At 39.0% G+C, this 16,888-nt stretch overlaps 1 protein-coding gene across 1 annotated transcript in view; it reads right to left on the reverse strand.

Annotated features, from left to right (window-relative positions):
- The window catches only part of HYP1 (hyperosmolality-gated Ca2+ permeable channel 2.3), a 182,811-nt gene extending 166,190 nt beyond the window's left edge, over positions 1 to 16,621 (reverse strand). Inside the window, exon 1 of the mRNA XM_089818387.1 lies at positions 15,585 to 16,621. Coding sequence (XP_089674513.1) covers positions 15,585 to 15,859 — 275 coding nt within the window. The 5' untranslated portion in view covers positions 15,860 to 16,621. The remainder of the gene's footprint in view (positions 1 to 15,584) is intronic.
- Positions 16,622 to 16,888: the final 267 nt, after the last annotated feature.

Below are 16,888 nucleotides of genomic sequence, written 5' to 3' on the forward strand. Positions count from 1 at the left end.
TCTCGCTTAGGTTAATAAAGCATGTCTTATTAGGTGAATAGTTGTGAGGTGTCACTTTCCTACATGTGAGCATCCATTAGCTATCTTGGGAAGATACTTTGCTATCTTTAGTCCGATAGATGGTTGCTCCTCATCGGTTGGTGTTGCCACCTCTTCCCTCTTCCTAGCCTATATAAGCATGCTACCTGGCTTGTATTTGCATCTCTTGTTTTTGCATCCTCTTAATGCTATTTTGCTTCTAGCATTTGCATTTCTCTCTTGGAGACTAACTCTGTGTTGCTATTTTGATTTTGTATCATTTGCATTCATAGTTTAAATATTTATTCTTTGCACTAGTATTCTGGGTTATTAATCTTTTCAGATTCTAACATGGTATCAGACTTTTTCTACGTGCAAGAGTAGATTTTAGTTTCATCTTATTGTAAATTTTTGAAAAACCCAGTATGCTCTTCTCTCGCATCTTCAAATGATCTTGAGAATCAAAAAAAATTGACAAAAACATTTTTAATCTCTAAGTGATTGCAGCATTTCTGGTTGTTCCAACGCGTCCAGCAGGCTTGAGAAAGTCACATTTGGCTTTCATTTCACTGAGATCAGAGATCGTCATACAAGTTGCAAAACTTGGGTTTCAATCTCAAATCTAACAACCAACTTGCATATTTGGTGTTTTCAATCAATATTGCTGGTTCCAGCATGCCATTTATTGACTTAGGTAGCTGATTCAATCTTTTCATGACATCTTTTGGTTGCTGGGGTCATTTTTTGGTTGTTGGGGCCGTTTTTTGTTGTTAAAGGCGTCGGATTTACACTACAGCTACATCTTTTGTACATCAGCAAGAGAAACGCTTTCTGGGTTTTGTTTGCAGCCCCGAAAAACCATCTGGGTATCTTTTAGATTTTGCATGCAATCTATATATTTTGCAGGATTGAGCGCGGAAAGCTACAGCCGTACCCCTCTCCATTGGCAGTCGCAAATTTGAACGCAGTTTTCAAATGTCTCGTTCTTGCTCATACGGACTCCGATTTTGACGATTCTTGTTATGACCTTGGCTATTTTTTGTGCTCTATCCACTAGTGGAGTTGTTTTTTGATTTTCATACATAAATTATTTTAAAATTGCAGATTCTTGGCCGTAACTGTGCACAGTTCTCGTTTTGAAAACTTCGGAGGATCATAACTTTCTCATATGACCTCGTATCAAGGCGATTCTTGTTTTGAAAATGCATATTTTTTGAATAGATCACAGTGGTGCTATTTGTTTCCTTGATTATTGTGCCTAAGTTTCACTTTCAGCATATGCTCCTCATAAGGGTTTGTAATGCATTGAAATCAAGACCACTAAGTATTTCTTTCTAGTGGTAGTTGTAAACGCACTAAAATAAAGTGCCAAATCATATTTCTTTTGGGGGGGGTTCTTTGATTGAGTAAAAAGGGGGGGGGCATTGTCGTGGCTGGGTTCTCTTCTTTTTAGCATTTCTTCTCTGCATTTCTTCATCATGGATCAAATAAATATGCCCATCCTAACTCCATACAATTACTTTGAGTGGAAATCACGCATGACAATTCACTTAAGGAAAGTTGGATTAAATAGGATAATTATGGGACTTGAAACTGAACCTGATAAAGATGAAGATAAGCCTAAGTGGTTTAACAAATGTGATGAGGCATACGGAACATTGTGTTTGTCTGTTTCTCCTAACTTGCTATTTCACATTGAGTCTTTGGATACACCAAATGAAATATGAACCAAGCTAGAAACATTATTTGGCACACAAGATTCAATGAGGGGTCATATGTTGGAAAATGAATTAATTAGTTTAAGTCCAGGCAATTTCAACACAATCCAAGATTTCTTCACCAAATTGAAATCACTAAGGCTGCAGTTAAAACAATGTGGAATTAAAATAAAGATGAACAACTGATTCTTAGTATTCTCTCTAAGCTAAGTTCAGAATATTCTGTGTTTGTCTCTACCTTCTATGCTACTAAGGGTGCACTTGGTACTCAATTCACCATGCCATCTCTAGATGATTTTGTTGTCAATCTCACTCAAGAACAGGACAAGCTAATCCAGATGGGCACTCTTAAGTCCTCTAAGTCACATGCCTTAGTTGCCAACCAAGGCACAAAAGAACAAAAAGGGCAAAGTAGTAACAACAATAGTAAGGATGAAAAACAAAATAATAGTGAGGAAAAGAAGGATCAGATACCAATTGCTTCAAAAGCAACTATTGATACCTCATCCTCTAAGGGCGATAAGCCTAAGAAAGAAAAGGTTAAATGTGCCTATTGTAAAAGACCCGGTCATGATGAACATAAATGTTTGAAGAAACAAATTGATCACTTGACATACATTCTTGAGAAGAATAATATTAGTGTTCCTGAGTCTATCAAACAATGTTCTAATGAAGAGTCTAACAAGGCAAAAGAAAACAACAAGGGGAAAGGAAAGGGCAAGGCTCTTGTTGCAGTTGCTTTCTCACCGTCCACTTGGGTTCTTGATTCAAGTGCTTCGCACCACATGGCTTCATCTAAGGAAGAACTTGCATCCTTGGAGCCATGTACTATGCCTTCTATTTTGATGGGTGATGACACTCCTGTTGAGGTGTGTGGGAGAGGGTCTGTTGATGTGGGGGATGGCACATTCCATGATGTTCTTTGTGTACCCTCATTATCAACTAATCTCCTATCAATATACCAGATCACTCACACAGGTTCAGACAAGCGGGTTGAGTTCACTCCTGATTCAGTGGAGATACGTGAGTTGCATAGTGATTCTGTAGTTGCAGTTGGGAGAGCAGATCATCAGTCACGACTCTATCTGTTTTCTCACTTTGTTCCTGATCCTCCTCCATCTGTTTTGCTCACTCACTCTAATGATGTGAGTAAATTATGGCATGAGCGGTTTGGCCATCTTAACTTCCGCTATTTGCATCAGCTCAACCAGCAAAGCATGGTCACAGGGTTGCCTTCGGTTCAATTCTCAGGAGGTGTTTGCCAAGGTTGCATTCTTGGTAAGCATCCTAAGGAAAAGTTTGACAAAAGTAAGGCATGGAGAGCTTCACAGATACTAGAGTTAGTTCACAGTGATTTGGCTGGTCCATTTCAACATCCTTCTTTCAGCAGGGCCCGATATGTCCTCACATTCATTGATAACCTTTCTTGATATACATGGGTGTACTTTCTCAAACAAAAGTCAGAGGTATTTGATCATTTTCAAGACTTCAAAAATTTTGTAGAAAAGCAATCTGGGAAAGCCATCAAGGTTTTGCGCACAGACAATGGTGATGAGTATGTCAACCATCGGTTTGAAAGATTTTGCACTTCAGAGGGGATTGATTTACAACATTCAGTTCCATACAATCCTCAACAAAATGGTGTTGCAGAACGGAAGAATAGATCCTTGAAGGAAATGGCAAACTGTATGATTCATTCTAGATCTCTTGCACCACAGTATTGGGCAGAAGCCATTCACTATGCTTGTTATATCCAGAACCGTGTTCCTCACCGAGCCTTGAAGGGAGTTACTCCTTTTGAAGCTTGGAGCAGTCGAAAACCATCAGTTAAGCACTTTCAAGTTTTTGGCTCCCCTGCATGGGCCCACATTCCTACAGAGAAACGTAAGGCCTTGGATCCACAAAGCAGACCTTGCATATTTGTAGGTTATCCTGATGGTGTGAAGGGTTATCAGTTGCTCCACCCTACTACACATGAGTTATTCATTGAGAGGAGTGTTCAGTTTGAGGAGGGATCTTCAAGCTCACTTTCTATCACTTCTCCAACTCCTTCTACCTTGACATTAGAGTCACTTGGAATACATGACAGATCTTCTGATGAGTCAGATTCACCTGAACAGTCTTCTACCTCTACTTCTGATGCAAAAAGTGATTCAGAGAACTCACCTCCTTCCTCTCCTAGTCATCATTCAGAGGTTAATGATTCCCCTCCAGATTCTCCATCTTCCTGTCCACTTTGGGCTAGACAAACCTTGCAGTCTGCAGGTAATTGGGTTGGGGATCCATTAGACACTAGGCGAACTCGTTCACAATTCCACGATGCTCCACATGTCTTCATTGCTACTGCCTCAGATCCACAGTCCTTTCATGAGGCTTCTGGTATTCCTAAGTGGGATACAACTATGCAGGAAGAGTATAGTTCCTTGATGAGGAACCAAACTTGGAATCTTGTCCCTCTTCCTAAAGGAAGAAAACTTGTTCGATGTAAGTGGATCTATCGGAAAAAAATTTGCAGCAGATGGGTCAGTTGACAAACACAAGGCTCGCTTGGTCGCCAAAGGATTCTCCCAGGTTCCTGGGATTGACTACTCTAAGACTTTTGCGCTAGTTGCCCGAATGAATTCCATTTGAATTGTTCTTGCCATTGTTGCAGCTAATCGTTGGGAAATACATCAGATGGATGTGAAGAGTGCTTTTCTTCATGGTGACCTTCATGAGGAGATCTACATGGAGCAACCACAGGGCTTCCTTCAGGATTCTTCACTTGTGTGCCGTCTTCGGAAGTCTCTCTATGGCCTCAAACAGGCTCCTCGGCCCTGGTATGCCAAGATGGACTCCTTCCTTCTATCAGTTGGGTTCACTCGGTGCCATTCTGATCCTAATGTCTACATTTTGCAATAGGGTGATTCACTTCTATTTTTGGTTTTGTATGTTGATGACTTGCTGATCACAGGAAGTTCTTCACCCACCATTAAGGCTGTCAAAGTGGCCCTTCAAGACAATTTTTTGATGACTGACTTGGGCTTGTTGCATTACTTTCTCGGGATTGAGATCCTTCAGTCTCCTTCTAGGATCACCATCACACAGTCCAAGTATGCTCTAGATTTACTCTCGAGGTTTCATATGGCTGACTGTAAGCCTGCTCCGACTCCCTTCCTTTCTGGAGTCAAACTTGAGGCTCAATGTTCTTCTCCACTTGTTGATGGCACTTTGTATCACCAACTTGTTGGGAGTCTCATTTATCTGACTCATACGAGACCTGACATCTCTTATGTTGTAGGCATGGTCTCTTGATTCATGCAGGAGCCCCAAGAGTTGCACTCGAAAGCAGCCAAGCGGATCCTTCACTACATTCAGGGTTCTCATAGTTGTGGGATTCACTACGCAGCAGGTATTGAGCTTGATTTGGTGGGCTACACAGATTCAGATTGGGCAGGTGATTCTAAGGATCGCAAGTCTACTTCTTCAGGGTATAGCTTCTCACTTGGGTCAGGTCCTGTTTGTTGATCGAGCAAAAAGCAGTCTGTTATTGCTCTATCTTCTACTGAGGCTGAGTATCGAGGGGTTGTAAATGCCGCCACTAAGGCCATTTGGCTTCAACATCTTCTCACTGAGTTCGGTATCTAGATTAGACGGCCATCAGTCATATTTTGTGACAACCAGAGTGCCATTCAGATCTCACGGAATCCGGTTCATCATCAGCGGACCAAACACATAGAGGTCCACATGCACTACATCCCAGAGCTCATCCATTGTCATGTCATTGACCTTCGCTATTGTCCGACTTCCGAGCAAGTTGCTGATATCTTCACCAAACCCTTCACTGAGAGCAAGTTCCTTCATTTGCGAGCTTTGTTGGGGGTGCAGGATGCTTCATCTTTTGGAAGGGCCTCTTCCTCTCACTCGGAGTCCTGACTTTTTTTTGGGGGGTTCTCTTTTCTCTCTTTTGGGAAATCTTATGTACATGGGTACCTCATCAGGCTTGACTAGCCGGGACCCATTTCTACATCCACCTAAGCTTCGCTTATAGGGGGGTGTTAGTGTAGTTTTTTATTTTTCCTATTTTGCTAGTTTTCCTACACTTTTAATAATCTCGCTTAGGTTAATAAAGCATGTCTTATTAGGTGAATGGTTGTGAGGTGTCACCTTCCTACATGTGAGCATCCATTAGCTATCTTGGGAAGATACTTTGCTATCTTTAGTCTGATAGATGGTTGCTCCTCATTGGTTGGTGTTGCCACCTCCTCCCTCTTCCTAGCCTATATAAGCATGCTACCTGGCTTGTATTTGCATCTCTTGTTTTTGCATCCTCTTAATGCTATTTTGCTTCTAGCATTTGCATTTCTCTCTTGGAGACTAACTCTGTGTTGCTATTTTGATTTTGTATCATTTGCATTCATAGTTTAAATATTTATAACCGATTGGGGTTATTACATAAACAGAGACCAGACCTTAGTTGCAGCACAAATATTTAAACTGAAAACAGATAAAATGTTCTATAAGCATAAAGACCAACAAAACTACATGAATAGGCAATGGTTAGACAAAAGAACATCATACAATTAAGGAAAATGAATTGCTGTCCAATATGCAAAGCCACCACTTAGTGAATAACAAAAATCAATTCAAAGTTTAAGAAAGTTATTCAAAAAAATGCTTGATAGAATTACAGACAGTGAAATAATAATTGAACATCAATTTTTGCAACATTAGCTTCACGTCAACATAACTTACAAATTGTATGCCCAAGGCAACAAAAACAAGAAGCCATTTCTTAATGGCCTTTCAAATTGCAAGAGGGAAACAAAAAATGCATTCAGCAGGTAAAAGAAATTGGAAAGCTCAACTATAGGCAGGAAGTTCAGGTATGGAAAAGAAGGGAAGAGTTTTACCTTCCAGAGTTCACATTGCAGGACAAATGGAGGCAACTGTCAGTAGTAAAAAGAAGATACAACCTAAGGTTCAAAAGGCTGCCCAAAAAGAACAGGTTACATTTGAAGGACTCAATGGACTAGAATGTCAAAAATGGTGGCAAGAAACTCCTGAGATGAACGAGGCGAAAAAGTTTTTGAGGAATGTTGTAGTTCATTGAGCAATCCAGTTGCCTCTATTTCCTATTCGGAATTTCAACACTACTCTGCGAATAATGATTAATACATTTGATGGGCACACAAGGTAGAGCACATTCAGGTAGAGCACATTCAAGTATAGGAAGCATGTGGTAACTATTTCCTTCACAGGAATAATGGTTAAGAATTTTTCAAATGATCGATACATTTGGAAAAACTATATACCATTTCCTTCTGAGTCTTTTCCCTCAACAGAGTTATCAACTGAAATCTTATTGAATAGAGTCACCACCTCTTTCGAGGAATGTACTGATTTGTTGATCTTCCGAGTTCTCGCTTCTAGCAGAGTACGCTTCCAAACAAATTAATACAACTTCTTTCTGATTTCTAATCTGGGAAATCTGAAATTCTGGGTAACTTCACAATATAAATTGTGAGCAACTCTCCCTAGTGGAGTCGCCAATCTGTTGGTTCCCAAAACCACAAACTGGAAAACCAAGAGCTTTGTCAATTCTCCAGTAGGATTACCCAATTAGTTACGACCAACAAACAAGAATGACCTCGATTCCCCTGCACTTCAGGCTTCGCTACACCTAGGCAGGTAAAACTTCACCTCAAACCCGGTCACCTTGTTCAAAGCTTTATATAGCGAATTTAGACTTGTGAATTCTTCAGTTGGCAAAATCCTCAAACTTGATAAATCTAAAGTTATGTGATTGCTTGAAATGGTTGTATGTTTATGTAAGTCTTTTCAATAATGGAGTTGATGCTTGCAACAAGGGGATATAGAAGAGAAACTCTAACTTCAACTATAAACCGAACAATTGTATTTTAATGATTTCAAAGACCGGTGCCTTGTTTTTTCGGGCAATAGAGTGAACACAATGAAGACTCTTATGTACAAACTTATGAGACAATATACTGTAACATATCATCGATTATTCCTGTCCTATAGAAGACAAATCACCTTATGCAATTTGATGCTAGTCCAAAAGGATTCTAACTTCGCTGGTAGGAAGCTCAGTTAGACAGAGATGAGGAAACACATATATTTCACATGTATCCCTGATTATCAAACAAAGAATGCTATGACAAATCTAACACATAGGTATTGTCAGAAATAATCCAATAAACGCCTTATTGATCACAAAGGACAAATCCAAATTCTAATTTATATCTTTGCCTTGAATAAAAACAAAGAACTTTTATTTACCATTACAATATAATATGTTCGATTACATTAAAAGCCACACCCTTCTACTCCTTATTCCTCCTTACAAGATCTGAATATTTCTCATTGACTTCTGCTCCGAATAAGTCTTGTTATGTCTTTTTTTTGGTAAATAATGTATTCTCCTTTTATCTACAAGATGTCCTTTTGAAATGAAGTCTTTTCATAATATGAAAATAATCATACCCTTTGGTAAAGGGTTTTATTTGCAAAATTATAAACTTAAACTCCTCCCGTCATTATTGCTTTAGTAGGTGATTAATACTTATTTTATTTTCTAAGTAAGGGCTTGACACACACTGTCTCTTTCAAACTTCCATCTGAAGGTATTGGTTGAACCTCTATATGTTTCGTCTGGGTGTTTGAGTTTATTTTTAAAACACAAATCAATTATTCTGTTCACGTGGCTATCAAATTATACTCAGATTGGATATCCACGATGACTAGCATGCAACTTTGACATGTTATGCTGCCATAAAGACTTCAATATAGAAGACACCGTTAATCGCTGATTGGCCACTTCTTAAGCATTCGCAATCATACAATTTCTTCATGAAGGTTCTTCCTGAAGTGCTTGTTTTCCATTGAACATAGTGCTCTTATACTCAAACTCTGTGTATATATTCAAACTCCCGATGGTATCACCAACGCACTTGGAGATGCCTATATCCTCTGTGTTGATGTTTATTTCATTCCTTGTTCCTTTGTTATGAATCATCGAGACTTGCTTTTCTACGTGCGTATACCTCTTCGCCATGTTTGTTATGTCTTATGGCTTTTTATATAGTATTGGATACATGCATCAAGTCTTTGCTTCTTGAAATTATATATTTGGTTTCTTTGTTTCATTATTATCACTGCATTTGATTTTTCATCGCTGTTAATACTGACAATTGTGTTTGCAATATATATCTTTTGATGTATTTATTAGGTCTTGGTGTTATTTAATACACGTGTCCCTCCATTCTATTTGACGGTATTACATCTTTCCTTTTGTATTTTGTTCCATCTTGAACTATGACCATGGTGATTGTAAAATTGTAAACTTATGCGCTCTCCATAGCACTCGATGCAAAAATGTTGATGGGGATGTCGATGGAAATGTCTATAGCATTCAACCTTCCTTTGGTTTATGTTTTTTCCTTCAATTTCTGTTTTGACGCTATTGCTCGTAGTATCTTCAATCTCATTGGCGCTACACGCTATTGCTATGTACAAGACAATCTCCAAGTATCTTCTGCTTGATACTTTTGGAAGGCTCGTAGTTTTGTTCTGCATATGTAATATTGTGTGATGTGGAAGACTCGTCATTGATGCACTTGAAGACCTCATAGTTATTGTCGTACACCATAGCTAGCAATACTTCTTTGACTACCGCTAAAATACTAATAACACCACAAAAATATGAAAGATGAATTGCACATGCATATGAATCACACTTATGAATATCTACATATCATCCTACCAGGATGTCTTTAGAACTCCATCATATATCATTGTCTAAATTGTAATACATTCTTCTTGGGGATCTGACTATGTTTGATTCCTTATTACTCAGTCTTCAACATCATCGCAGATACACAATGGATAGCTTACAAAATTGTATATGTTGACTCTGCCTTTGAACATGACTTGGCACATTTGTTTTTCCCTGTAATTCTAGATGGACTCCATCATACTCCATTATATATTTTAATTCATATATTTTAGTCCCTATCTTCTACGATGCCCTTAACATAAACGCTTGCTAAACTTCTCGAATTTATCGCTTGTGTGCATCTCCTTACTATGTATAGCTTTTCAACATATCAAAATTGATTGCTTTAATGTTCATCACTTAACTTGGTAAGTAAATCTTCGACATCAATGTAAACTTTCATCACTTATCCAACATTATTTCTCAAATGGAGGCCCTAATCTTTTGCAAAAATTTAGGGCTCCATAACACTGAAACAAGTTGGGCTTCAGATATTGCCTTACCGCACATAGTTCACATGAATGGCCTCATGAATGGAGTTGTATATAACTAGGCATCCGTGCTAGTAGATGGGATGTACAAGATCATGACCCTGAAGCACCGCACCTTGTACATGCCCCACCATGCCATTGGACTATTTTTAAAGGCTATACTACAGCAGATTCCTGTGGATGAGTTGGAAATAGATGCCCCAGGGCAAACTAGCAATCGGAGAGCCTCCAATCTTTTATTGGTGGTGTTTGGATACTAGAGGGACGACAATGGGTCAAAAGAGGCCTAGGCAAAAGGTGGAGGAATCCGACCCTGAAGTCATTGATAGTGGCAGATAAGCCACCACTGAGCTTTCAAGTAGCGACTCGACGGCGGATGATAGTGATTCAGTAGAGGAAGAGTCCACTTGGATGGAAGCCACTCCATTAGTTCAGTTTTCACAGACCCTTCTATTGTCCTTGACACTTGACTCCCACGAGGATGGTGAATTCAGCAATTGGAGCAAAGGCGGTCGCACCCTCGAGAGAACCTGCGGCCACTGCGAGTGAGGCCCCACCTACACAGGAGGTGGCTGAGCCTCCCCAAGTACCAATGGCAACGGAGTGAGGAGAAGTTACGAAGGCTCACCCTTCACCATCCAGGGATGTGACTAAGGAGGTAGGGATGATGAACATTCCGGAGATTGCTACCCTACAAGAACCACAAGTCTAACTCAAGGTGATTGGGTCAAATGACATGGTGGCAGATGATGTTGCCCTATAGACTAATCCGTTGCAAGAAAGTTCCAAGGGTATGACTTAGCAAGTCAAAGAGCGTTCAGCACCTAGACAAAGTTGTCCACTAGTAATGGGGTTGGCGAGTGATTATCTACTACATCGGTTCAAGTTGCACCAGTGACTCGAGGTTCTATCCAATCTGTGATGTGAGAAGACCTCCATCCTGATGAGATGACATTGGATAGTGCAACAAAAGGAGAGGCGGCACCAACGTTCGAGGTTATAGGAGGTGGAGAGCAAACGACGCCTATGGTGGTAGTAGATGTAGCAGAGAGAGGATGTCTTCCAGGAGCGATGGTAGAGGTCGAGCTACAAACAACAGAAGAAGAGTCAGCACATGATACATTCAAGGAAGATGTAGAGGCATATCTTTTCACTCTTACTGATGTGGTTGTAAGAGGCAGGCGGACTACGCAGTGTGTTTGCAGCGCGGTGTGAGGAGGCTAGGGTAGCCGCAAACTGCAAAGAGATCTTGGGAGGAGATAGCTACCCAGTTAGCTACTTAGCAGTCGGCTTGGGCAAAGGAGCGTGCAACACTCGTGGCCCAATTAGAGGCAACCATAAAGGGAAAGAGTTTGATCGAGACACAATTGGCAGAGGTTGCAAAGGAGAATTGTGTGGTAGAGATATAGTAAGCCGAAGCCAAGGAGGCATGCGAAAGAAAGGAGGCTGAACTAAAGGATGTTGCACTCATGTTAAAGGAGGTAGTAGAGGCAAACTCATAGGCACAGGTGGATTTCGATATTTGTACACAGCAGGTGTACCATCTTCGAAAGAAGTTGAACCCTCCAGAATCCCAACCAGCTCCAGGGACGCTTCCTTCTTCCTCATCTTAGCTGTTTTCTTCTTCTCTTAGTCATATGTTTTGTAGTTGTCATTATTCCCATTTTGTTGTTGCCGTCCTAGATATTTTGTATGTTTCTGTCCGGAGACGACTTCTTTTTTTGGGGGGGATGATGTTGTCGGGAAACTTGAGTGGTTAAACAATTAGACATAACCAAGGGAGTTACACGGGTGTGATGATTCGCCTCGCACCCCCTCGGGTATTATATGTATGAACTCTCTTCATAGAATGGGACATGGAATTGTGGAATTACTATTGTATATGGTGATCATTGAATACATTATTCCGTGTTGAATACATTACTCTCTGTCTGTATGCAATAAGTTCCTTTACCCCACAAGGGTAAACACATCAGAGATGGCTGTTATGGATCAAATAATATTAAATAATCTCAATATAATACCACCAACTCTAACCTTATCTATTTCAAAGTGTAAACCAGCCTGATATGGTGGGTTTTCAGTGGTTTTGGGTGTAATTAAAGGGCTTTATAGTGTGAACTAGTTGATGTTTCAGTTAGGGGTGTTAATTTGCTTCCATGCATTGTTCCCTAAGTGTTAGCAGCAGTATTACAATTCCGATTTGACAGTAAAACAGCAGCAAGAGTGCACCAAACCTGCAATCAGCCTTGTTTCATCTTCAAGAGGTATACTTCTTGTGGGTATTTGCAAATGCTGTTTTACCAAATGTTATTGGAGCATTGTCACTTGTTGCAACAGTTTACATTTGAGATCAGCCCTTAATATTGGCATATATCAGCAAGTTTAGTTCTCTAATGATGAGTTGTAAGGAATTTAATATTATCTTGTGATACGTTGGATGTTGGTACCACCGGTGGTTTATTGTGCACTTTGATGCCTTTCATACCCCACTGAATAAGTAAATGTAGTTGTCCAATTGCACTCTACTGAACAAGCGAGAAGTAATTGAATTGTATAATTGTCAATTGCCAAATAAGAGAGAAGTGTGTTTGTTCATTGTAATCACAGACTGCTAAAGAAATGTACTGTTTTCTTTTCAAGTTCTTGCATAGCATACTACACTAAAGAAGTGAAGGTTTAATCAGCTCTTACGGTTAGTTGGTTTCTTTCAATATTAATGCAATTTAGATAGTTGGTGTGATCCTATAAACTCTATAATCTCACATTTCCCATTTTGGGAACTGAGTGATTAGAGAGTTATAAAGACATTGCATTGTCACTTCATTTCAATTGTGAATTTCAAATAAAATAATGGGTTACTTATTACAATAGGTGGATCTAGGAAAGAAGGTGCACTATTCTATAAAGAAGGTTGAGTTTTTGCAAATTTAAAATCCAATGTATACGTACATGCTTGAATACTAGCACGCACAAATACAAAGATCAATGACAAACAAATTAAAGCTATGTGGATGATGATCAAGCACACCAAAGTAAATGAACCAAAACTTCCAAAATTTGGAACAATGCATGGCCACATGCTTGTCCAAACAAAGCATGTTTTTGAAAATTAATTATTTCAACCAACAGTGATTCTCAATGGTGCTTGACCAATCGTTCTTTGTCAAGGGTGTTTAGGCCCCTAACTTCATGCAGCAATCTTCATTGTTATCAAAGGTTGGTATTCCCTCCCAAAGATTGCAACAAATATTGATTGATGGAGGATTGGCCTTGAGGCATAGTATATCCCTCTTATCTGTTTATTTGTCTTATAGCCATGCTTTTTCACAATGCAATGATGAACTTTAAAATCCTTGAAGTGAATCAGCTGCTACACCAATGATTGATGATGCCTGGTGTCATCAATATCATTCTCTAAATCATAACAAACATCAGCATCTTCATTCTCACACAAAGATTCCTTGTCATGTGCAAAAGAAAGCCTTTCAAAGGGAACAATAGTCATATTTGCAAGGCCCATAACCTCTCAAACCTTTGAAACAATCATTCATTAGCCCATTTGAATGCACAGGTAGAAGAGGTCAACCCAATTGAGGGATCAAAGAAATAGCTTGTCCTCAAACAATCCTCCATTGCCAAATCCACTTGAAGCTAGTGTTACCCTTTGCAATTGGTCACAGAATGGGATAGGCTTTTGCACAAGGAACAAAAGTTGGTGTATTGAACCTCCATAAACTAAAGCCATTCTCCACACTTGGATTCTAGAGTGATGCTTTTAGGGGTCACATGAATGGAGAGGGAGTGAAATAAGGTAAATATCATTCAATGGCCATTACCAACTTCTTAGTCGATTGAAAATAAATGTGTGACATCGCTATCAAGATTCAACTGTCATTTTTTAGTCAAACTCGTCGACACATGTTTCATGATAGTGGTTCACAAAAACCCATCTCTCACGAGAATAAATGGAACACTTAGCACTCATTTTGTCTAGGTGATGTTGATAGAGGTGAAGCACGGGGACTTACGCAAAGTCACCCCTCCCAATACTACTCCAGCTTAAGCGCGCTTAACCATGGAGTAGTGGGTTTAACCTTGGATGAAACTCCATGGTTAAGTGCACTTGAGCTGGATTAGTATTAGGATGGGTGACCTCATCGAGAGTCAATGCTTTGGCTCTACGAGCATCACATAGATGCAATGAGTGCTAAGTGTTTCAATCATTCACGTGAGAGATGGGTTCTTCAAAACCACTACTTATGAAACATGGGTCTATGATTTTGACTCAAAAAGTACAGAATCAAATGAAAATCACAATTTGACTTCTTGTGGAAAATATTTCCTACTTGAAAATAAAAGCCAAGGCCATTTGCAATACGTAAAAAGCCCTTTTTTGACTAGTAATCCTCAACTAAATTGTACATTCTAACATGGATGGGTAAGTTGGAAAAAATGTAAGACAAACAGGTCAAAGTTTGGACACAACTTTTAAATATAGAGGCAAGCGTTCTCCATCCACTGTGGGTTGTTGCTAATGGCAAAATTTCTCCCATCTTCCCACTTGAGAAATTGCTACAAAGAAGCCCTTGGGCAAGTATTTCAACGATTGCAGTTCCCTTTAATTCTCTTCGGCCCAACAGTTAAGCAAGCTGCATACCAAAGAATGTGTGCACATGGACCAAGAGTGGATCTATACCTCTAAGAACCATGATCATTAATCAAGGCCTTCATTTCAAACTCAACCTTGCTAGTATATCCAAGGTCTCCATTCGCAAGTTTCTTTGAATTCCATGTTGGACCATCCCCATTTTTTAACTCCAAACCATCAGAAGCATTCAAGAGTAAAAATATATGATATATAATACATGTAATAATAACCATATTAATTAAAAATTTATTACACGTACTATATCAAATATTAAATTATAATTAATTTTTCAAATATTTTAATTGTATACAATACGAACCATTCTCAATTTCTAAAGCTCCATGCAACACTGGAACTAACACGTTAAAATGTTTAACTTTTGGAGACTTTTCCCAGATGGTATTTTACACAGTAGGAGTAGTGTTTAACTCTTAGGTTCAAATCCCTTTCAATATAGCAAGACGGGCCAATATATTCATGAAGGTAGTAGTGAAATAATCAAAGCTATTTTAAAGAAGGTTTAAAATCATCTGAAAAACTATTTTAAAGATAATCATTTAATCAAAATTGTTCTTCTAAAATATGATCCGAGGAAATAATAATATTTCAGAATAACAGTGCATTTGTGTGAGAAGGTTTGAAATATAAAGCCTGATGCAAACATATACAAACTTTACCAGGCCAAAAAAAAATAATGAGTCTGGAAAATATTTTTGAAATAGCCATGTAAATGAAATTGTCATTCTGAAATATGATCGGATGTGATTTTCAATCATTTCAGAATTACATACTGTCTCATATGTTTACCCTGCAGTTTTAAAGCAACACAACAAGAGAGAGAGATTGAACCTCTGTACCCAAAAGCTGAAATCGAAATTGAAATTTCCCATCCCAAACTAAAAGAATAATAAGTTTGGGAACTGACTTACCTGAAGATAAAGATCCTGAGGAACACATAGCCATCGAAACCTGCATGCTCCAGAATATCAGCTTCAGTAGCCCTCCATGCCCTGACAATCCACCATGCAGATGGCACAAATCTCTCTAATACTCCTCTCTGCTTGGCTCTCTCCTCTGCTACCATGCGAGGGGCATACACAATTACATTGCCCGGCTGCTTTCTCAATACGGAGTATAATGACCAAAGTAGAATGCACAAACCCACATTTATCCCTACAGACGTGAGCAGAGCAGAAACTATCATGTTTACCCTCCTCTTTCTCTTTCAATCCAATTCAACTCAATTCAATTCAACAAACCCAATTCGGGAATTCGCAATTGTGCATCTGGCATTTTCCCTACAAGTCTCAACAGTTACCGCGAAGGTCTGATCAAATTGCTCAACATCGGGTCTGGTACATAACCCAATAAATAAACTTGATTCCGCAACCTCTGTGAAGTCTAAAATATGGGGATTGGACACTTTACGAGAAGATATTTTTATTTGATAACTGCTATCGAGCTTAGAACAAATTACAGCACATTGCATGTTACTCTACGAAACTACTGATTCGGAAAGCATTAAGAAAACTGGACAAACGATTTCAATGTGAGTATCGAACTTTTGACTCGGGAAATTGTATTGTGCAAGTATGGAACATTGGGAAACGAGTTTTCCGTGTAGAAGGAAGTTTAGATTCTGCTACCTCACTGAAGTTATGATTAATTTATGCTCCTCCGGACGGACGAATTCATTATAGCTCAACTTTTCCTAATGTGAAGGTTCCCACCAAACAGTCCTCCTCTCTCCGAGACTTGAAATAGTTTGGTTGATTATAATAAGTAGTAGTTTATCCAAACATAATTTCAACGATGGTGGAGTGATACTACAGGCGACCGCCATTTGTTTGAAACTATATCTATGGTGCCATCGTATATTAGTTCTCTACCCTTGTTGATTTGATTGGTATATTTACACCTGTCCAAAATTCCCCTTTTGATGGGGCCATTTTCTGCAGCCATGCATTATCTTTCCTAACTAAAAAATGTTTTAAAATGGAACGAATCTCATTATCAGTTACTCGCGCTTCTTTGCTACACCCCATTTTGTAATGGTGAAAATTATAGTGAAGTAAATAAGTCGTTAAAAGAATTGTGAAGAAGAGTACAGAGATATTAGATCTGATAAGGATTAGAGGTCCATTACAAGTGAGACTGAACTTGTATATAAAGATTATAAGAATAAAAATTATAGAATAATCGTTGAAAAGAGATGTACAGTTTGTGAGAAAGA

Source organism: Cupressus sempervirens, chromosome 3 (genome assembly GCF_028749045.1).
Source record: "Cupressus sempervirens isolate cs-2001-9-10 chromosome 3, ASM2874904v1, whole genome shotgun sequence".
Classification (NCBI taxonomy): Eukaryota; Viridiplantae; Streptophyta; class Pinopsida; order Cupressales; family Cupressaceae; genus Cupressus; species Cupressus sempervirens.